Source organism: Apiospora aurea, assembly GCF_038362705.1.
Source record: "Apiospora aurea strain CBS 24483 chromosome Unknown utg000006l_segment0_segment0, whole genome shotgun sequence".
Classification (NCBI taxonomy): domain Eukaryota; kingdom Fungi; phylum Ascomycota; class Sordariomycetes; order Amphisphaeriales; family Apiosporaceae; genus Apiospora; species Apiospora aurea.
The window spans coordinates 5,155,374-5,176,249 of NW_027117393.1; the positions used below are offsets into that span (position 1 = coordinate 5,155,374).

At 54.3% G+C, this 20,876-nt stretch overlaps 7 protein-coding genes across 7 annotated transcripts; 4 read left to right on the forward strand and 3 right to left on the reverse strand.

The window, feature by feature from the left end:
* Positions 1 to 344: 344 nt before the first annotated feature.
* PG986_010179 (uncharacterized protein) lies at positions 345 to 950 on the forward strand (the record flags this gene model as incomplete). The annotated part of the gene is made up of 1 exon (XM_066846401.1): positions 345 to 950. The coding sequence occupies one exon, from the start codon at positions 345 to 347 to the stop codon at positions 948 to 950; it is 606 nt and encodes a 201-aa protein (XP_066698799.1).
* Positions 951 to 1,351: 401 nt separating this feature from the next.
* Positions 1,352 to 3,127, reverse strand: PG986_010180 (uncharacterized protein; the record flags this gene model as incomplete). Its single annotated transcript, XM_066846402.1, has 1 exon — positions 1,352 to 3,127. The coding sequence occupies one exon, from the start codon at positions 3,125 to 3,127 to the stop codon at positions 1,352 to 1,354; it is 1,776 nt and encodes a 591-aa protein (XP_066698800.1).
* Positions 3,128 to 3,645: 518 nt separating this feature from the next.
* Positions 3,646 to 4,888, forward strand: PG986_010181 (uncharacterized protein; the record flags this gene model as incomplete). Its single annotated transcript, XM_066846403.1, has 3 exons — positions 3,646 to 3,660; positions 4,114 to 4,657; positions 4,857 to 4,888. 3 exons carry the CDS (start codon positions 3,646 to 3,648, stop codon positions 4,886 to 4,888), a joined length of 591 nt encoding a protein of 196 aa, XP_066698801.1.
* A 636-nt stretch (positions 4,889 to 5,524) lies between these two features.
* PG986_010182 (uncharacterized protein) lies at positions 5,525 to 6,210 on the reverse strand (the record flags this gene model as incomplete). Its single annotated transcript, XM_066846404.1, has 2 exons — positions 5,525 to 6,045; positions 6,114 to 6,210. The coding sequence occupies 2 exons, from the start codon at positions 6,208 to 6,210 to the stop codon at positions 5,525 to 5,527; spliced, it is 618 nt and encodes a 205-aa protein (XP_066698802.1).
* Positions 6,211 to 6,710: 500 nt separating this feature from the next.
* PG986_010183 (Integral membrane protein) lies at positions 6,711 to 9,530 on the reverse strand (the record flags this gene model as incomplete). Its single annotated transcript, XM_066846405.1, has 5 exons — positions 6,711 to 7,139; positions 7,869 to 8,334; positions 8,390 to 8,485; positions 8,553 to 8,926; positions 9,315 to 9,530. The coding sequence occupies 5 exons, from the start codon at positions 9,528 to 9,530 to the stop codon at positions 6,711 to 6,713; spliced, it is 1,581 nt and encodes a 526-aa protein (XP_066698803.1).
* A 2,989-nt stretch (positions 9,531 to 12,519) lies between these two features.
* Positions 12,520 to 14,188, forward strand: PG986_010184 (tyrosinase central domain-containing protein; the record flags this gene model as incomplete). Its single annotated transcript, XM_066846406.1, has 7 exons — positions 12,520 to 12,707; positions 12,773 to 12,881; positions 12,966 to 13,106; positions 13,188 to 13,527; positions 13,599 to 13,710; positions 13,781 to 13,870; positions 13,951 to 14,188. Coding segments are annotated over 7 exons (1,218 nt in total), but the record flags the coding sequence as incomplete, so codon positions are not given.
* Positions 14,189 to 15,597: 1,409 nt separating this feature from the next.
* Positions 15,598 to 20,460, forward strand: PG986_010185 (uncharacterized protein; the record flags this gene model as incomplete). Its single annotated transcript, XM_066846407.1, has 6 exons — positions 15,598 to 15,816; positions 15,876 to 16,307; positions 17,221 to 17,435; positions 17,682 to 19,321; positions 19,923 to 19,984; positions 20,119 to 20,460. The coding sequence occupies 6 exons, from the start codon at positions 15,598 to 15,600 to the stop codon at positions 20,458 to 20,460; spliced, it is 2,910 nt and encodes a 969-aa protein (XP_066698805.1).
* Between the last annotated feature and the right edge of the window lie 416 nt (positions 20,461 to 20,876).

Consider the following 20,876-nt stretch of genomic DNA (forward strand, 5'->3'; position numbering starts at 1 on the left):
TCCCCGCACCGCCCGGTGAGCTTGAGCATGTCCGCGGATGAAACGTCACCAGATGCTCATGGGGCGCAGGAATAACGAGCGCGATTTTCTGGACTTTTGGATTTCTGGACTATTGAGACATTGAGCGCCGGTATGATGTAAAGACAGGAGAAGAAACGCCTGGGAGGCTGGTTTTGGAGTGGTTTCGCACGCCAGCGACTGCGCTGAGGGAGGATCTCCTTAAATGGCTTTGTCCGTTTCACTACCACGCTCTCGAGTTTCACGGAAATATTTATTGTGCAATTCCAATTCATCGTTCCTATCACCTGCCTGGCCATACCTTTACATCCAGCACGAACGAGCAGATGGCGGGCCCCGCGCCAAACTCGACGTTTTCCGACCCCGGCCACGGCCCGACGACGACAGTCAATACAGGAAGCATCGCAGCCGGTCTCAGCATTGCCCTGGCCCTTGCCCTCGCCGTGATCATTCTGATAGCCCGCAACTCGGGCGCGTTCGGTCCACTGGGCGCACTAAGGGAGACGACGAGCACGTCGTCTCGGAAGCACGCCCCTGGGCTGGACAGCGCCGTTGTCAACTCGTTTCCTATCGTCCCGTATCAGCAGCCAAAGACGAGCTACGAAAAAGCAGTCAGGATCCCTCAGGGCCAATCGATCGACGAGGAGGCCGGCGGCATCAGACCCATGTGGCAGTCTCGAAACCGAAACAGTATACTCGACCGGCTTCGAGTGCCGTTGCCCAATACCATACTCGGCCGACCTCATACAAGACGAGGTGGGCAAGGGACAAGCTGCACCATCTGCACCGACGCTTTCACCGAAGGCGTTGATGTACGGAAGCTACCTTGCGGTCACCTGTTTCATCCTCCCTGCATTGACCAGTGGCTCGCAGAGTTCGGGGTCACTTGTCCAGTATGGCAAGTTATCCTATTTCCATCGTGGTCCTGGTGATATCCACATAATGATTTATAACAAAAAGGAGAATGGAAGCTAACTCCATCATACACGTGGTCCATTCTAGTCGCGTCAACCTCGCAGCAATTTCGGCCGGAGATGTGGCCCTCAGGAAGCCCAAGAAAGCTGTACTTGCTACGCTCGGGAATAGCTTTGCGACGTGAAAACTTCATGTATTATTTCCATTGTGAGACTAATTTCAGAGACTAAACGGAATTGATATATACTTTTCCTGTCTTTCTGTGGCCGTATCCAGCAATCATTCGAAGAGTTCGCAGTTGCCAAGTTTACCTCCTAGGAGAGAGCTAGTCGAAGAGTCATTTCTTCCATCAGAAACCCCCTTTTCTCGTACAAGAAAGCTCCGATCCGGTTTTCAGATTGTGACGAGTACGCGAGCTTCATCTTCTCCCACGCCGTGATTTCCTGGGTTCTCCAACACCAACTACACCATCATCATCCTCGCGGGCGCGCTTGGAGTTGGGTGCCTCCTCAGAATGCCCTCCTGTATCGTCCCCTTCTTCCCTGCCCTCAAGAAGACCCGCGTAGAGGTGTCGGTCCTCCGCGCACACTACCAAGAGGAGCTCTTCCATCTGCGACTTGCTTCTTCGCTTTGTATTCAGGATATTGTACACATTCCGCTGCCATGGTGTTCGGCCCGTGTAATCCTCCGCCAACTCGTCGGCACCCAGCAAGATTAACACGGCAATGTTCCTCCGATATACGCCTAGCGTCGATTCGCGATCGATCTCTTCCGCAAAGTGCAGCGGCGTGCCGCGATCCGCATCGCGCAAGCTCAGGTCCGCGCCGCCCACGACGAGGAACCGGATGGTCTCGGGGCCCTTGTAGCGAATCGCCTTCCTCAGGAGTGCCATGACCCATTTCGGATCGCTGGCCTTCATGTCCACACCGCAGCCGATGGCGGTTTGCAAAACGGTCATATCGTCTCTGGAAAAATCGTCAAGGATGCGGCCGACACCCATCAAGGATAGCATGTTCATGGCGAACGAGCCCAGACCTTCTGCGCCGGCGGCTTTGAGCCTGTCTAGCAAAATACATAATATGGTATCATTCTGGTCCTCCGCTGCCACGCGTGCCAGGGACTTGTCATCGGGAACGAGGTCACTGCCAACACCTTCATCTAAGAGTGTGTGTATAAGGTGGTAGTGACTGTGGCCCAGGTTCCCAATAGCCTTTATGATTGTATATACTCCTGTTGCGGTTCTATCGACCATTTGTTTAATAACATCCTGTTTGGCCGAGTTGGGTACCGATGCGAAGAGGTCGGAAAGTTCCCTGCTGGTGGGCTTGAACTCGACCATCTGAAATACCTCGTCGCACACGAAGTAGTGGTGCCGTTCCAGGGCGCTTTTGCAGATATCTATGAGTGTGAAAATGGTGTGCAAGTCAAGCCTAACGTATAATCCGAACACCGATCGAAAGTACGGCTCGGTCCATGTGTAGTTCAAAACAGAATAGACGGAAATCGCCTTGGCGGCTGGTGCGTGAGCCAAGTGTCTAAGCAATACCGCCTCGGAGTTTTGCAATGCCAGTTCGAAGACCCGCATGATGAGTTCGCTGATACTGGTCACGCCCAGAAACACAGAATCAAATAGGAGTGGCTTGGTAAGCAACTGGCTCAGGCCCGCGTCTCCCAGGATCAGGATGGAAATGGTCTGGTGAACCACGTCTTGAAAGGGGCGTCCGTACTCGATGGGCCAACTCTGCGCGTCGGATGCAATACCCAAAAGCGCATAGATCCGATCATGTTCCTCTGTGGCCTCGCTCCCATTGAATTTCAGCAGCAGTGTAGCCAGTCTGCGATCTTCGTTCCACCACGATGACTGTCGCCGGAGGGGGCCCGGCATCACTTCCATCACTGCCCGTACGTGGAGGGGCGTCTTCAAGTCCATTAGATGATGCATTGTCGAAAATATGCGGGATGGGACACTTTCGTTACCGCACATGATGCGAGCGTGTTGAGGATTGGCAATCTCTTGAATGATCCAGACTCTCCTGAACCAGGACCTCTCAATGAGTCCAGCGAACGTGGACATACGACTTTTGTAGATGGCACGACTGGCGTCGTCAAACCGAGCAAGTCTTGCTGACCATGCGGCCTTTAGAATTGGCAGTTCCTGCGTCAGCTTCTTGGACTCTTCGCCCCATACCCGCATCATATTCTGGTCGCGATCAATGAGTATGCTACCGTCTTGGTGCATGAGCGAGGACCTATGCCAAAGGACTTACCAGCAAATCATCAATGGCATCCGAGCTGGGGCCGAGCCAGACGAGCACAGTGTATGCATTATTGTAGATAGATCCCATCTGGCGCACTTGGTGGTTTCTTTCACTAGGTTTGGCCTGGTCGATGCAGAGGGCGTCGATCCAGAGCAGCCTGTCCTTCTCCCGCAATCGCAGAGAGCAAAGAGCATCGAAGAGGTTCTGCGTAACTGGAACACGCTGGCCATGAAGTAGAACATGTGGTGAATTCTCAGTTGGCTTGCCCCCCAGGTGTACGAGAGGGCTTCGTAGGGGACGCCTTCGGATGCGCTCAGTAAACTCTCAAAAAGCTCGCAGCGGATCTCTGCTCCGGGGCATCCTTTGTATAGGTGAAGAATACGTAAGGAGTCCCTCGATAGGTCGAGAGGTGCATAGACGTATGGGTCTGCCATGTGCTCAGCGTTTTGCCGCAATGAAGATCGCTAAAGTGGGTTGGGTGTCTATGGGAAGAGTGGAGGGGTGGAAGTTTTAGAGGGTTGGGGCAAACATGTTGTAGGCTGACCCTCAAGCTGCATTGTGGCTATGGTGCGCAGCACCGGCGTCGTAATAATTATGCCAAGCAGGCGGCAAGGTACTAGCTTTCTATCAGAGGCCCGGACCGCAGCTTCTGGCTAGGACTCACGGTTACACCTAATATCAATCTCGTCCAATAAAAGAACTGCCGGGAACACAGCGCGAAGGCAGTGCACAGATCCATGACGGAAACTGAATAGCACATTTTCCACTTTACAAAACTCCTTAACCTAAGCAAGCAATGGCCTGTATCGCATACATGAAGTACCAAGTCACTATTTCTCTATGGCCTAGTTTCGCTACTTACATATTTTTAACCCCGCCCAAATCGAGTCCTCGAAGACGTAGCAGTGTACCCAGACTTTAGATCCTTGTTGTTCTCGTTCTCGCCCTCCTGGCACATACCCCGCAGCCGATCAATTGCGCCATCGAGAACGTCGAGGTACATCTCGTACGTCAACGGCATAAGGCAGGCGCTGAAGTCCCGTTCCAGCACGTCCACGTTCGTGGACCCCACGACCTCACCGTCCATCCCGACGGCCTGGTACATGAGCCCAGACAGCTTGGTCCGGATCTGCATCACGACCGCCGCCGCGTCGGCCGCGCTGGGCGCCTTGTCCTTGTCGCCTCCGAACAGCACGCCCAGCGCGCTGACCTCAGGCCCGCCGTCGCGGAGGCCTATCGTCAGCATGTCGGCGTAGCTGGCACGGTACTGGCTGTGGGTCAGGTGCTGCGAGTAGGTCGCCTCCGTCGCCACTTCTGTGGTGTTAGACGGGGGCGCCCGCTCGGTCAAGACGAAGGCGACATTGATGTAGCCGGTGGGGGCTTCCCCGACTTCCTTGCGCAAACTCGTCTTGGTCTCCAAAGTCAGCACGAAACGGGAGTTGGGCGCGTGGGGGACCTCGAAGACGGTGGGGGGGTGGTCTCGCGGTCGATAGCCAACCGGGGCGAGAGCCGTAGTAGGCATCGGCGAAATAGCAGAGGCGGAATTGCTGGTTGTTTGCTGATGCCATTGTGAGATAGAATAAGGTGGACCGGAGGGTGTTTGCTGAGTTGGTAAATTCAAATCTGATACGTTTCAGATGGGGATACAACTACACGTCACAATAGATGACGTTGCTGGCAACTCCTCTCCTATATAAGCAGCGTGGAGGACAAAGGAGATACTCCATAACTTACCAACTGTTAGTTGCTCTTTGATCCAGTTACAGGGTGGACATACATGATTGTGGCACAATCTCTTTGTCGTCATTGACAACAATTGAATTGTAGTTCGTCAACTGTTGAATTGTACGATGATGTAGAATGGTAGAGGCTCGTGGGATAACTTCATCTAGACCTCATGAGCGATCCACACTCATCTATTGGTTGAAGTCGCAACAACATACCTATTCACTACATGTATAGTGATCTAGCACAAAATACTTACCCCGGGTCGCGCTTTCAAAGAAAGGCGGTACATTCTTAGAGTCTCATTGGCTTTTTCAAAGGAGCTTTCTCTCCGGGCATCTACCAAGAAACCACCAAGTCGCTTAATTTCTGTAGCAGAATGAACACAAGTAAAACAACACGTCAGGGTACTATCATAAGCACCCCTCGAACCGGTCATCTCCGGAAGCGCCAATAACGAAGAAGTAAGCGTCAGTGAGCACAATTTGGCGACCCGGTATTGTAGCTGTTGTGTTCTTTCATAGAATAGTTTACTATGGATGATTCTCAATCTATCAATCCCTAACGATTGCGACATCACTCTCAACCCCTAAAACCGGGTCCCATACCTATGCCTCACCGCTCTCAGCGTCCACGCAGAGTTTTCGAAGCCGCGCAAGGGAATCCCAAAGGGCACCGTCAAAGCGATATAGGCCCAGTAGGCACCCTCGCAGCTGCTCTTTCATAACCTGGTCCCCCGTCATTCCCAAAAACTCTGTATGCACTTCGCCCGGCACCTCCTTCGCCTCAATCACCAGGTCATAGAGCTTCTGCTGAATGCGTCGGCTGAGACGTTCCATCTCGTCAGAGAAGTCGCGACCAGCAGCGTCTCTCTCGAACACTAAACCGGCGGCCATACGCATGCGCTCGTCGCCGCCCGCGAGGAGGGTCGCTATCAGGTCGGAATACTGGCCGTCGCTGTGGTTGTGGGTGACAAGCCCTCTCCGCACCCCGCCCGTGATGGCCTGCTCGGATTCTGGTTCCGTGTTGGTCAGCACGAAGACGATGCGGATCTGGGCCTCCAGCACGCCCTGGTCGGCGTTTTTGCCGACACTGCTCTTGCAGCAATCGGGGGAGGACAGACTCACGTCTGTCTCTATGTCGAGCTGAAACCGGTAGTCCGGGTCATACCTTACCTTGCTGACCTTGGGTGCTCACTAGACACCTGAGCAGTTCGCAGGCGAATATAGTCATCCAGCGAAGATGAGATGAAGTGGACTTCTGCAGAGTAGCAGAGATGGTATGTACCCGGCATCTTGAGGTTTGATCTAGACATAGCGACGTAAATAAGTCTCACTTGATGTAATATTTTGGTGTGTTGGGGCGTGTTCTTGCAATCAGATGAAGTTAACTCTGTTCTTCACCACTTTCTGCGGAACTTTGTGTGTTCCTAATATACAGCGGAATTCCAAAAACGATGCTCTGTAGTTTCAGACGTGTCTCTTTTACACCCAGAGCGCAGCCAAGTAACAATGCATTGTTATCATACTAACGAGAACAGCTCCTTTGTTGGCCAGAAGCCACCCTTTACGTCGTATTTGAAGATTCCAAAAGCCAATTAGAACCTAGCATATATCCATTTTTACTTGTCATGCCTTGCCAACATGGAGAGGGATGATTGCTACGTGCAAGCAAAGAAAGATCTGCATGCATCCAGCAATTGTATTTATTACCGTCCATCGAGCCTTTCCCTCTCACTTCTCCGACGTGCCACCCGAGCTCAGGACCGACTCATCCCCCAAAACCCAAGTAAAGTTAACCACCCAGGTCCGCGCCTTCCACAGCCCCCCCGTCGCGCGCATCCCGCACGCACTCCAGCACGTACGTGCCTCCCGCGACATACCCCTGGGCGCCCGGCTTCATCCCCTCGCCGGCGCGGTAGTGGTGCGCCTGAAAGTTCGCCACCGCCGTCGCCTTCTTGATCGTGGCGGCGTCGTATTCCACGTTGGCGTCGGCGTCGGCGTCGGCGTCCGAATGGAAACGCACGCGGACGTTGCTCGCCATGTGCACCGTGTCAAGGCGCGACACGGGCGCCATGCAGTCGGCGCGGATGGCGGCGCGGCCCTCGAAGCGCGCGCGGTCGCCGATGGTCATGACGGCGTCCTCGGTCATGGCCGAGTCGAGCAGCGCGGCGTCGGCCTGGTCGAAGGCGGCGGTGGCGCGGTAGATGACGTCGGCGACGGCCTCGCGGGGGTGAGGCCGGCGAGGTGGGTGGTGTTGAAGGCGGACATGGCGGTCGTGGTTAGGGACGGATAAATAGGGTAAGTGACCGAGGTGGGCTGAGTGTAGTCTTCACACTAGGATTTGAGAGGGAAGCTCTGATTTAAGATGGCAAGTAACAATCTTGTGGCAGGGACACAGTTCATGACGATGAATTACGACAGATATGAGACACGAGGCGGCCGCTTTATCTACCATCTGGCGATCTTTGTATGTCCGCCTAAAGCCGGCCAATCCCCGGGCTTAATACTGCTAAGTCCGAGACGTTAGATACGACGACCGGATGGGCACGACGGGAATAACGGCAGAGGCCACGTGCAGTCACGGTTGGCACCAGGTTTCTGCTACGGAAAAAAGTTCAACGTCTAATCCCAGACCAAACATCCGCATCTTCCACACACATCGGCTTTTCCCGTCTGGATTCGTCTCGGCCCGATTTGCGGGTGGCAGCTCAATATCAGTATCACTCCCATCTGTTCGCACTCCACTGCCCGTGTTATCATTCGCGATGGACATTCTCCTCCCAGGTATCAACCCTAGTGAAAATTATATAGTACACCCAAAGTCTCCCAACCCAAAACAGCCCCGCCTGCTTCCGGCCAAAACTCCGAGCTCCCATCCCATTTCCCGATATCGTATCGTACAATCGTACAAATGGCCGCCGCCATATCATGGTCCCTTTTCGTGTAATACCGTTACCGTCGTCGTCATCAAAATGCCTTTCTCGCTATCCACTTCCCCAATCCCGCCACCATTCCTCATCGACAGCGCCGACGCCGAGCGCTGCTGCTCCCGCAGCTCGGTCTCGTCGCACAGGCCTATCGAGATCTGGCTGCCGTTCTTCCCCTTGATTGCCTGGATGGCGGAGGATAGCTCGTGCTCGCTGTCGTGGTGGTGGTGGTGGCCGGCCGTGCCGAATAAGTGGTGGGGCTTCTTCCGCTGGTTCCGGTCGTGTCCGTCCTTCTTGGGCGGCGACCCACTACAATCGGTCATGTATGTGCTCTTCCGCGTCATCGTCGACGCTGATGACGTCGTCATGGGTAAGCTTTCCAGTGACAGCCGGCGCCGTTGCCCGGTCCACCGGCGCTTGGCCTCGTGGCAGAATTCGTACAGGGTCAACATGGCGGGGCAGATGATGAAGAGGTTGACTTCGACGGATCTGGAGACGGTTAGCACGAGTCTGCGTTACTTGTGTCGCGGGACAGATAACATACGCCCAGAGATTCGACGGGGCCATTACCCAGGTTTGGTCTTCGCTGTGCAGCAACTCGGGGAGGTGTGCACATCGAACGAGGGAGGCGATGATTGTCCTACACCCATAGCCTTAGATTAGCTCCGTTATTTTCCCACACTCCATCCTCGGGGACCATTACTCACAGCAACCCTACGGCGACGATTCCCACAGCCGTCAAGCGACGTCTGAGTGGCATCTGCAGGCCGTAGACCATGGGCACCAACAAGGCCAAGAGCATGAAATCGGTCGCCGTGTCCGTAACAGCCGCGGCAATGTGGAGAGAGGAGCGGTCAAGACAGGTTCCAGCCGAATTGGCCTGCCACGCCTTGGATACGGGTGAGCAGGAGAAGACTATGCAGCATAGCACGATGAGCGTGTAGCCGACAAGGATGCTCATGGTCGCCGACACGAACCTCCGGTGCAATGGGGACATCGCCAGGCGCAGGTAGTAGACGCATAACGATAGCTTGGCGGCGGCGGCACAGAAGAGGTGGAACAGGTTGGCGATGTAAACCGTCTGGCAGATGAGTTCGGGTGTCAGTCTCGGTTCTGTCATCATGGTCCTGGTCCCGGGCCCACTCGAACTTACAAGTTGCGAGGACTCATACTGCTCCAATGATATCTCCCATCTACTCGGCGAAGGAAATGTCAGTTATAACCCAACCGGAACATCGCGGTACTCCTATGCTGTCCGTCGACGGAGCATTTCCGGCTCGGGTCACTCACGCATGGACGCCTGCCATCCCTGATGAGTAGCTATCTGGAACTCAAAGTCAACATGCCGTCTGAGCTTGGATCATCGTCGAACAACTCACATGCTGTCAGGCCTTGGACGATGATGGACGTGATCTTTCGAGAGTCAGCACATCGAGTCTCCCCGTTGACCCTGGGTGTCCATCACATACCCACGCCAAGATGAGTAGACCGTCGTCTAGATGCAGCCCCTTGGAGAAGGCGACCTTGGTGTACAGGCGCTGCCCGACAAAGAGAGCGATCAACACATTGCCCACGCCCGTGACCCAGTAGATCTCGGCATCGCCGCGCCGTTGAGGGTGGATGAAGTCGACGTCGTAGCCCGGTGGCGGCGGAAGGAAAGTTTCTACCCCGTATATGGTCGACATGGCGTAGATGGCGACATCGACGACCTCTGCTTTAGAGAAAATGTTGGAACTCGGGGTGCCCAACCGACGCGGGTGGCTTGGTAAATATGTGTCGTGAGCGCTATGGGGTCAGAGGGCGGCACAGGGAGGATCCAACAGAGCGGTCCGCTGGCATTTAGATCAATGTGGGAAAGAAACCAAGATAGCGCTCCGATGGGATAATATGGGGGAGGGAGACCATCAATTACTTTTGAATGGACCAAGTGTCCAGGATAAAGTGGCGTTACATTGCTGAATACTACCCTATTCCTTTTGCTCGCAAGCAACCCCATGTCCACGCGCGGGCGCCGGAGCGGAAATCGCGTGTGGCGAGAGCCAGGGGTTCGAGAACTTGATCCTTCATCCTTGCACAAGTACGCCAGCGACCATGACGGCTTTTCTGGTCGAGGTCAGGGGGAGAGGGTGAGTTCGCGTGCCTGACATGGAAGCGACTTCCGAGCCTCACCTTTCTGGGCTATTTGCATCAATACTAATCGCGTGTGTACCCGCATGCCAGGGGCGCAGCGTTGAGCTGCATTACCGAGAGAGCTGGGGGAGTCAATGCGACAGCCTCCCCGGGCCTACCGAAACGGAGCTTGCCATTCTACTGTACGTAAATAGCGAGAGCTGTGATGAAACGCATGATGACTGTCGGATATTAGATAAGCACGTAGCGACGCATTTATCCAGTGCGGTGATCACGATAGCATCTTCATTCCTCCGACTCATCAAGTTGCGCAACTTTGACTGCAGTACAGGCCACGAATTGGAGGCCAAAACGAGCGGATTAAAGAATCTGTTGGATCTGGTGTTGGTTCTGTTGCAACGTTTTTGCAATTCCAACTAAATAGGGCGCGACCCGGGTTCATTTCATTAGGGTAGTATTTGGACAAGGGTTGCCCCCCCCTGACCGCCGGGCTCCTCCTCAGCAGGGGTTTCGGTGGAACATGACCAAGTCCCTGGGAAACGGCTGACCTTACCACATTCGAAGGATTTTGCGAAGAGAGAACAAGAAAAAGAAAGACGGTTATTTCAAATGCGAACGGGCGTTCCAAATGATGTCCGTAGCCGAAGATTCGGAGCTGTCATAGATTCTTCCACCACCTCGTTCATTGACGGATCACAATGAGGGCCATTAGGCTGGGTGGATTGGTGGTCTCTTGAACAGTCCTTGTTACACTGACGGTTTGCTACACCGCAGCCCACCCCCTGCCTATGCTTCCACTGTCAATCGTCCCGTGCATTTTCCCCGCGCTCTGCCCTATGACCGTTGATCCCCATGGCTCTGTTGGCACAGACTGGTTTCTCTCAGAATGCTGCTTCAAATACAGTTCCAGCGCTGCACACCGAATACTATTTGCGCACAAGTAAGTGACAGCGCATATCGGCCAAAAAAAAGGAGTACCTTGACAGAAACGAGATGAGCCGACCGACACTCCGGACTCGACATGTCGAGGTGCCGCATGTTTCACGAATCCCGGAGAATTCTTCTCCATGCAGGTCTCCCTGCATGGCAAATGACGCGATGCTACCCAACGAAAAGGCCATCACATTCTTTCGCAGGAGGTGATAAACAAACATGATACCGGTAGTTCTGGACAACATCACGTTTTGAAACACTCTGTTGTTTAACCCCCTTATTGCTGCTGCGGGCGAGCCTGCAGATTGATTGTGCTGGTCGGGTATGCTGCGGCCTTTAAGGGGGGTGATGAAGCTTTTTGAGGCATCGAGGGTGCTGTTGTTTACGAAAGCTCCTGTCTGAGCGCGAAGTGTTCCGGACGGATGTCATCGCAATATCAGAATCATTGAAACATGTGTTACATTTGCAAGTTGAAATATCTGCCGCTGCATGGACCCATGATCTTATGGTCGACAGATAATCCATTTCAGTGATCGTCCGAGCCCGGCGCGTTAGTGACAGCTCCCTTGCATCGGGGCCGGAGGCCACTGTGGGTTTTCCCTGACCCAACAGCACGGCCAAGAAGGTGGCCATAGAACACAGGTACGCTACCTGATTGGTCGATCGTTCCTACATCTCGGACGTCTTGTTTGCTTGTTGGATCCGGGTTTGTCTTATCACGCCTCCTGACCATTCTTTCCGCTTTGACAGCAAGAGGTCACAGGTCATCCGGAGACCATCCCGGCGTGTGATCCCGAGACACGCAACTTCATATCTCGGCCCGTCGCCGTCGCCTTCCCTCCTTGTCTTTGACGCCATACTGCCCGACGGCAACACGCGGGCGAGAAGACGGTGCCTAGGAGGACAGTTGGCGGTGCATGAGTTCAAACCTGCAGCAAGAGCAACTGCGGCGGACTCCGACGAAACGAAAGACAGTCAGAGGGAACCCCAGCAAATTGGAACACTTCATCAAGTTCGACATCTATGTTGCCGAGCTTGATAGGCCTCATCACGAGGTGAGAAGTGAACATCTCCATCCCGGCCATGGTCAGCCAGACCACGCTCACCTCACCAATCACCACACCCAAGTTCATCCCGAGGTCTTTCGGCCGCTTCACCCGAATCTAGAATGTTCTGGGTTTGCTCGAAGGCCACAGTTGAAAGATCTGATATGATGGATGCATGCTTACAACACATGCATTGCAGGTGCAAACAGGCGAATGGCATAGGAGCAAACATGAGGTTTACCCCGCTGTATCACCACTGTGGCTGCGGTGAGGCCATCTTACTCGCTGCTAGCTGACGAGAGGTGTGCGGTTCTCAACACGAAAATTGAAAGATATCGCCCCTAACGGTCTGCAGTGTAACCCGTAAGCATGCCCAACGCACGAGGTGCCAAAGATGTGAGCCCGATTCTTACCGTAATCATGAACGTCCGGAAATGGTAACTACTTGAATCGCTGATATAAATACGATATACTTGCCCGACCATAACGAGAGACCTGTACTACATCTTGCCAAAGTTGCCAATGAGTGCTGTTTCCAAACTCAAGTATGAGAATCCTTACAGGTACCAACGTGGTCATATTGGCGGCTGTGTTATCTGAGACTGTCAGCTGCACCTCCTTGCTCAAGCCTAGATCCAATGGCGATGTGAAAGTCGAGGTCGACCGCATCATCGACACGATCAAGGAGAAGCACCGCGGCTCTTTGGGCAACGATGGTTGCACCTCGGATAACATTGTCTACCGCCGCGAATAGTAAGAAATTGCAAAAGCCCCAAAAGATGACATCTCGAGTGCAGACGCTAAACTTGCTTTACTAGCGGTTCGCTCTCCGAGTCAGAGAGACTCGACTACGTGAACGCCGTCAAGTGCCTGCAGGCCCTACCGGCGCGGACTCCTGCTGGCGTGTCTGACGGTACCCGAAGCAGGGTCAGTATTTCAGACATCTAATGGGTATATGTATTGTCTTGTCATTGTACAAAGATACTGATATCAAGCAACTGGAAAACATAGTACGACGACTTCGTGTTAACCCACATCCAACATACCCTGAACATCCATTTCACGGGCAACTTCCAGCACTGGCATCGCTGGTTCGTCTACCTCTACGAGAAGGCGTTGCGAGACGAGTGTGGGTACAAGGGCTACCAGCCTGTAAGTCACGCCCTGGTTTCCCCCCGTCTAGAATAGTATGACCCCTTGAAACTGACAACCCACTTCCCTGCGCGCGACCAGTACTGGGACTGGCCCAAGTACGCCGACGCGCCCCAGGACTCGCCCATCTTCAACGGCGACCCCTACAGCTTGGGCGGCAACGGCGAGTACATCCCCGGCCACAACGGCACCATCATCCAGCCGCCCGGCAGCGGCCCGGTTCAGCTGCCGCCGGGCCTCGGCGGCGGCTACGTCAAGACCGGGCCCTTCGCCAACATGACCGTCAACCTCGGCCCCGTGGGCGGCATCGCGGGCGTCGAGCCGGGCCCCGACGGCGGGCTCGGGTACAACCCGCGCGGGCTCAAGCGCGACGTGGGGCCTGCGCTCAACCAACGTTACGCTAACTATACGACGATCCTCGGTACGTGCCGGCCGATGCCCATCACTGGTGGATTGTACATTCACTGTGGCAATGTTATGCTAATCCCTGAGCTGTGGCAGGTCTTCTGACAAAGCCCAACATCACGGACTATCGCATTTTGTCTGAAGGTGTCCCTGGTACTGCGGAGATTGGTCCCCATGGCGGAGGTCACTATGTTATCAAGTAAGCAGTGTCAATCACCAGGGATTCACAAAGATGTAGAGATTGGCTTTGAGTGCTAATGGTATATCAGTGGTGATCCCGGCGGTGATCTGTATATCAGCCCTGGGGATCCATCTTTCTGGGTTCATCACGGCATGATGGATCGGATGTGGACCTTATGGTAAGTCTTGGAACTTCTACCTGGTGAGTTCTCCTATCAGAGTTGAACATGTATTGACGTTGTTGGGTGTCGTCTTACAGGCAAGCAATGGACCCCGAAACGAGAAACACGCAGATGGATGATGGCGTCTATGGACACATCACCTGGGCCAACGATCCTGTTTCCCGGCTCGCTTCGCCCGACGATGTTATTGACATGGGATACGCGGGGCCTTCGACGACAATTGGCAAAGTGGCGTCGACCACATCAGGGAGCTGTGCTACTTCTACGATTAATGCGGTGATTAGGCACCCCTCACACTGGGTCGCTGAGGGGTGAGTAAATCCGCGGATTAGTGCAAGACGACTCGGTGCGGTGACGGACATCCGGGTCTGTCAGAAGATAAAGTAATCCAGGGCTGAAATCGAGGGCAATGCTATTTGATGCAGCCTGGCTTTCCTGGCAACGTGTGTAATTCCAAGGGGCGAGGTTGCATTTCATAAAGACAGTTGCGACTAGAGATTTCTATCGCCTACAATCTCGCACCTGGACAAATGGCTAGGGGCCCAAGTAGCGTTAGTAGTGTCTTGCTGAATGCTACGAGCCTAATCAAGTGCTGTTCAGGGGGAAGAGGGGTAGCTCGCACTGAAGGTTGCATCCCCAGGAGCGTGCTCCTGCACTCCTTTGGGGGCTCGCAAGAGATTTAGGGGTCCTGACCAAAAGACCTCCAACTTTTAGAGGTGTCGAGATACAGCCCACGTAGGAATCTAATCCCGATCCCTCGCCCGACCAGCTATTCCATCACCAGCCTCATGTGCAGCCACGCAGTAGCTAATTATCCCACCCGAGCCATGCCAGAGATAATCACACTAACCGAACTCGTGGGGTAAAGGATTCGCAGACCTCAGAATTGGCTCGTAAATGGGACTATTAAGCTGCCTCTGCAGCAGTAAAACATTAGTTGCTTGGAAGTAATGCCTTAGTGGATAGTGGGGAACCGCCAACCTGGTCCGTTGCCCCTTTTCCGGCAGTCACCAATCTAAAGGCCAATGTAGCATTTTGCCTAGCGATTCGAGTCTATCTTGAATGCATGATATCTTGAATCAATCGCGTCGGGGCCTTAGACTTACATAATGTATTGGCCTATCCTGTTCTATCAATTGAAGCAACCTGTCGGCGACCGTGCTCACCTTCTGGAAGCCGGGAGGAGAGGTAGTAGTCCCCGCTTACTTTGGACCAAACTTGCATGGCCCAATCCTGCTTGTGTGACTTCAAAAAATAGGACAGACCTCATATGATAGCTGTGCCACGCGGGGGCGACATGATGACGAAGAGCTGCTTGTAGGTCAGCCTGGTTGGCGGCAGTTGCATAGCTCTGCATATTATTTCTCTCCCACTGGGGGTCCGGACAGGCAGGTTTCAGGATTTTACTCACTTTATCGAGGGTAGTAGGCAAGCTCAGGGACCTGGCGCCCAATGGTTTGCCCTAGGACTCAGTACGCCTCGTGAGACTGCAGGATGATTTTATGCGACCTAGGTCGCACTCACCTCGCCCAAGAGACAATGCATCCAGGCTGCAAGGAAATCACCGACGTCACCCTGCACCGATTTCTCTCCGCATATATGGCGATGGCTCTGTCTATTTTGACGTTTCCAACGTCCACTGCCAATCACGGAAGTTCAAGTGCGACAACCCCAAGAATCTGTAGATCGCTAAATCTGAGCCTATCCCATCCAAGAAGAAACCAATGGAGCCTGCTACTGCACTCGGTGTCGCAGCCGCGGCCACGCAGTTCTTCGATATTGCGCGCAACCTGGTAAAGCAATACCAAGACAGCCGCCAGCCGCCAGTGTCTCAGGCGGCGTTCAAGAAGGCGGCAGTCGACTTGCAGAAACTCAGCTCCACCTTCAAAGAACGACCAAAACCTCCTCGCGAGAACACGAACTCTGTCCACGAGCATCAAAAAGTAAGCATGCTTAATTCCGGCACCGAGGTACGGTCGGTGAAGAGGCTAATAGAACCAAGGCCTTGGATAAATTGATAGTGGATTGCGACAAGACCACCGAAGAGCTCATCGAGCTGCTCAACAAGGTCCAGCCCGAAGAAAAAGGGTCCGCTTGGGCGAGTATTGGCCAAGCCATCGCGTCCGTCTGGAACGCCGACAAGATCAAGAGCCTCGAAGAGCGCGTGGGGACCTACCAGAACGAGTTGACTCTTCGACTGCTGGCGTACATGGAGGCCAAGCAGGGCTCGACATCTTTTGACGACGATGACTCCCTGCCGGAGCTGATGCGAAGCGACAGCAGAATCATGGACATGATCCACACTTCTAACACCGATACGCTGGACGAGGCCAAGGAGCACCACTCGAGCGTCTTAAGCAGGCTCCCATTTGTGGGAAACCAACGCAGCTCGTCGATGCCGGAGGTGAACCAGAGGGCGGCAGGCGAGGAGATGGTATGACGCAGCGGCAGAAGACGACCGGACTTGCGACACGATATAGTGTTAACTGGTGCTTACCTACGATTTTTAGATTGCGGATTTCTGGATATCAAGCAAACAGTCCTAAGAAAAGCGGAAGGACTTTCGAGCCAGGCTAGGCATATTGATATCATTATCTAACCTCAAGCTGCAACACAGAGTGTTTTAATACCACAAATTTGACTAAACATCGTAGGCAACTAATATCGCCAAAACCTAAGGTCTCATTTGCAGGCATAATTCTTGGTAGAGTGGCCTGTTTCATATGTTCGCAAATAGGTGAGCATAGGGACAGGCGGAGAAACTCGTGGTGGCTCGGCACCGGCACGGTCAGCCTGTGACAGAAAGGCCCCGAAATCGCCAGGGGGCTGGCCTGCCACTCCCACTCATCGAAAGCCTTCTTCAGAAGTGACATAAGCAGGAACGGGCTTCATTCTCCCCACTAAGTTGACCCCAAAAATTGCCGCTACTAACCAATTGTATACCATATGCCTTACGTTCCGCCCACGGCCGATAGCTGCACGAGGAGACCACAATATTGTTTCGTACAACTGGGTGTGACTACAAATATACCTACATCGCCGTCAGCTTCAGCAAGGCTAAAGCTGCGTCGTCATCAACACGGCACGGATTCGTTTCTGCAGGCTCTCAATGGCTGGTTGGCTGACAGGCCATGCATGCACCCCTGCCTGCGCCCGCCTGCTGCGCCGCCCCTTTCCCCGCTCTTGATTGATTGATCGATCGGCTCCCTCCCCTCGGCCTTCACCCACACCCTCATATCCGCCCCGTTTGTTACTGCTGATAATACACTTTTCTCGACATTGCGCGCTTGGCAGTAGCCCATTCGCGCCATGAACACTTACTTAATCACTTAAACAATGGACACCAGCCCGAAGCCCTGGCTGCATGTTTACTCCCCCTTCCGCGGCCCGACAGCATCCGGCTGCTGGAGCTTCGCCCGGCGGCAGACGACCATGCTCCTCTCGTGGGAGGTCTGGTCGTCACCGACCTCGAAGAAATGATCAGCGACATTTCCATCCGCTATACCGCCTTGTCCTACGCTTGGGGCGACCCGGCCCCCGTCGGCTCCCTCGCCCTCGACGGGTGCAGCGTGGGCATCACCGCCAACCTCGCCAGGGCCCTGCGGGACATCCGCCACGCGTCGCGGACGGTGTCGCTATGGGCGGATGCGCTGTGCATCAACCAGCAAGATACCGGCGAGCGGGGCCACCAAGTCCGGATCATGGGGGACATCTACCGGCGAGCGGCCAGCACGATCATCTACCTCGGCCCCCTGCGGCCAAACGTACGGTGCCTTTTCGAATATATTGCAGCCAAGAATCTGAAAAGGCTAGGACTACGGAGTATGGTCCATTCCAATAAATTCGCTGTCCACTGGGGTTCAACACGTGCACCTGCCCCGAGCCACCGAGACTCCGGCCTAGGCTTGGAGCTATCACCCATTTTCTCGAGGGACTCCCTGGCCAGTATCGAAAGCAGCAGTAGCAGCATGTCGGAAGGTGACCAGAGCAGTGAGCTGGACACGATACAGCACGCCGTACAGGAACTCTGTTCGTACGACTGGTTCACCCGGGGCTGGGTCTTCCAAGAACTCGTCCTCTCCGCCGACCCGCGCATCCAGTGCGGCAGAATGCTCGCCCGCTGGTCCGACGTCGCGGAGGTGGCGCAGGAGGAAACCATAACGGACCGGATGACGAGGACGGACGAAGCGAAAATCAATGTGCTGCTCGAAATGGACCGGGCCGCGGGCGGAAAGGGTGAGAACAAATTGACCACGCTGATCCGCGCGAGGACGGGATCGCACGTCAGCGACCCGAGGGACTTCTTCTACTGCCTTATGGGCATCGCCAATGACCGCCGAGAATGGGAGGACATTGTCCGGACGGATTACAATGTTTCCGTCCGGTCGCTGTATGTCTCGGTCGCGCACTGCTTGATTGGCCGGAGCGAGATCTTTTTGGAGGAGTTGTTTCCTTACCAGGCTGTAAGCAAGGGCTCGGCTATCCGGTCCTTTCTTCCCTCCTGGGTCCCAGATTGGGGTGTTTTGATTCCGCAAACGTTGGCCCCTACGACGAACGGGGATGGGATGGCCATATGTCAGGAAACCATGGACGGTTTCGATGCGCGGGGTGACGTGCTGGTGGTACCTTTACAAAGAGAACCCAGCCGCATCGAAAGGCTGAGCGGCTTGATACCGGCCTGGCCGTTCGAATCTCTTGGTTTCGGGTCTCTAGTGAGCAAGGTCGTGGCAACCTTGACAAGCAACCCTTGGAGCGGCATTTACGACCCCGGCACACCATGTTCTATACACCTAGAGTTCATGGACGCGTGGTTAGCTCACCTCATGAGTTGCAATCTTTTGGTCTCTCCTCCGGAAAGTCTCGGGACTGAGAGTGCAGCGCGCGAGAGCGCCGATCTCAGCTGGCTGATCAACCGCATCCAGCCTACATGCCGGTTGAATGAACCGATGCGCAGCACATACTACGAGCCGGAAGAACATCGCTTACGTTACCTCATGCGAGGCTACAAACTAAAAGACACCACGAAACAGCACTGGACCGAACTCCTCCGGCTCTGCGGCCTCGTCGGCGAGCTGATAAGGTGCGGCGCTAGCACCTTCTGTCTCGCCAGCGACTCCCACGGCGAACTCGTCGCCGTGCCCGCCGACGCGAAGCTAGGCGACGAGCTCCTTCTCATGTCCGAGGTAGTCGCGACGCGCGAGAACCGGATCCGGAGCGTCGCGGTGGTAGGACGCCCGCTGCGCGGTGGTGGTTACGATGCGGCCAACGCCGGCATAGCGCGCTACGCGAAGCAGCAGTTCCTGGAGCCGTTGCGGATCAGCTGGAGAACCGCGTGCATCTTCCGGGACTTGGCTAGAACTACTACCCCGAGACGCAGACGCAGGTGCAGCGGGATATCGAGCGCTTGCGGGGGGTGCAGAGGCACATGGGACTACTGGAGGGGGGGCGGTATGCGGTTGGGCACTACAGCGTCATGGGCGCGGCTGTGGACACTTGGGCGATGTACTGTATGGATACGTGTGATCCAAGTATCTATTACGCCGCTCTTCATTAAAAACGTATTGATATTTTTCGATTAGCCGTAGGTCAAAGGCTCAATTGACCTTTTTGTTCTTTTGCTTTTCGACTCATACCACCGCAGGCCAGTAGAAGCAAGTGACTCAAAACCGAGCAAACCCAACACATATCGACTCGAAAAGGAGGTATTATACCCCAATACCCCCCAGAATCTAAAAATAACTCAAAATTTAAAACGCGCATGGACTGGCAAAACCTTCATGGCGGCCGGAGAATGGATTGTGTTAGGGCCATGTTTGTCGTTTTTATTATTACCTGCGGCAAGCACTCCCGGGACAAAGAAATTATTTTTAGTAGTGCAATAGTATTACATTGCCATAGATTAGATCCTAGCGTTTAGGATGTAAAGAGAGAAAGACATGTTTCAAGCCGCGACTCCTATCCCCTGTATCGTTCGGCTTATATGAGCACACGACGTTTCGCGGAAACGACGGGAGAGCAAAGGCCATATGAGCCTACTTGAAAAACTAAGAACTCCGTGAGGTACCCACACCCAAGTACATTCGTGCTTCCATCAATACGTCTGAGTCGCAGGTAAATATGACGGAGAATTACTCTGTCATTGCTTCTCTGCGGACGTCTATTTTGGTCCGCGTCCCGCCTCGCCCCCGTCGGAGGAGAAGCTCGAGGCTAAGACAATTATACACGACGTAAGCGACCGGTTCCAGCTGACCATCGGGCCCGAACTGACTGTGTCGCGTCGCAAAGGCAAGGGGGTGGTCGGCGGGAAGACCTACGAGGACGGGCTTCGGGAGATCCAGATCCGCTACGTCTTTGCGTTGACGGACACGGAAGGTGACGCGGACGGGCTGCATATGAGCTCGATCACCCACTGCCACGGATGGGACGACTGTGCCAGCATGATGAAAGCCCTTACGCCGGGCAGCGACGATCTCTTGGTCTGCGGCTACGACTTGATGCTCGAAGGAAAGGCAAAACCCCCCAATCTTAACGAACATGGATCTTCTCATTCGACGCATTCAGCAGGCGCTTTACGATCTGGTGGTTGAAGCCAAGACGGTGCCGAGGCGAGGGGAAGACCCTGTTTTTTGGGAGAGGCCGATTCCAGGGACGAATGGATGAAAACTCAACTCAGGTGGTGCCTCAAGAAGTTGTCTGCCAATATTTATGTCGATTCCATCTGGGTTGCACTTGCGCGGCTTCGGGAGCTGTTGTTAGAGCACGAGAGTGCTAAGAAACAGGCTTCGAGGGAATAGGGGTAACCATGGGAGCCGCTAAGAGGGGCCTGGAGTAGAGCTATTAAACTTTAGGAATCGAGGAAATGATAAAGGGCGAGTTATTTTAACTGTATTACATATGAACTATAACGAGAATGCTATTATTATAGAAACTACGGATTGTATTATATTACTAAAGCAAAACGGAGGCGCGAAGCGCCGGAGCGTTGCTAGTTCTCCTAAGTGAC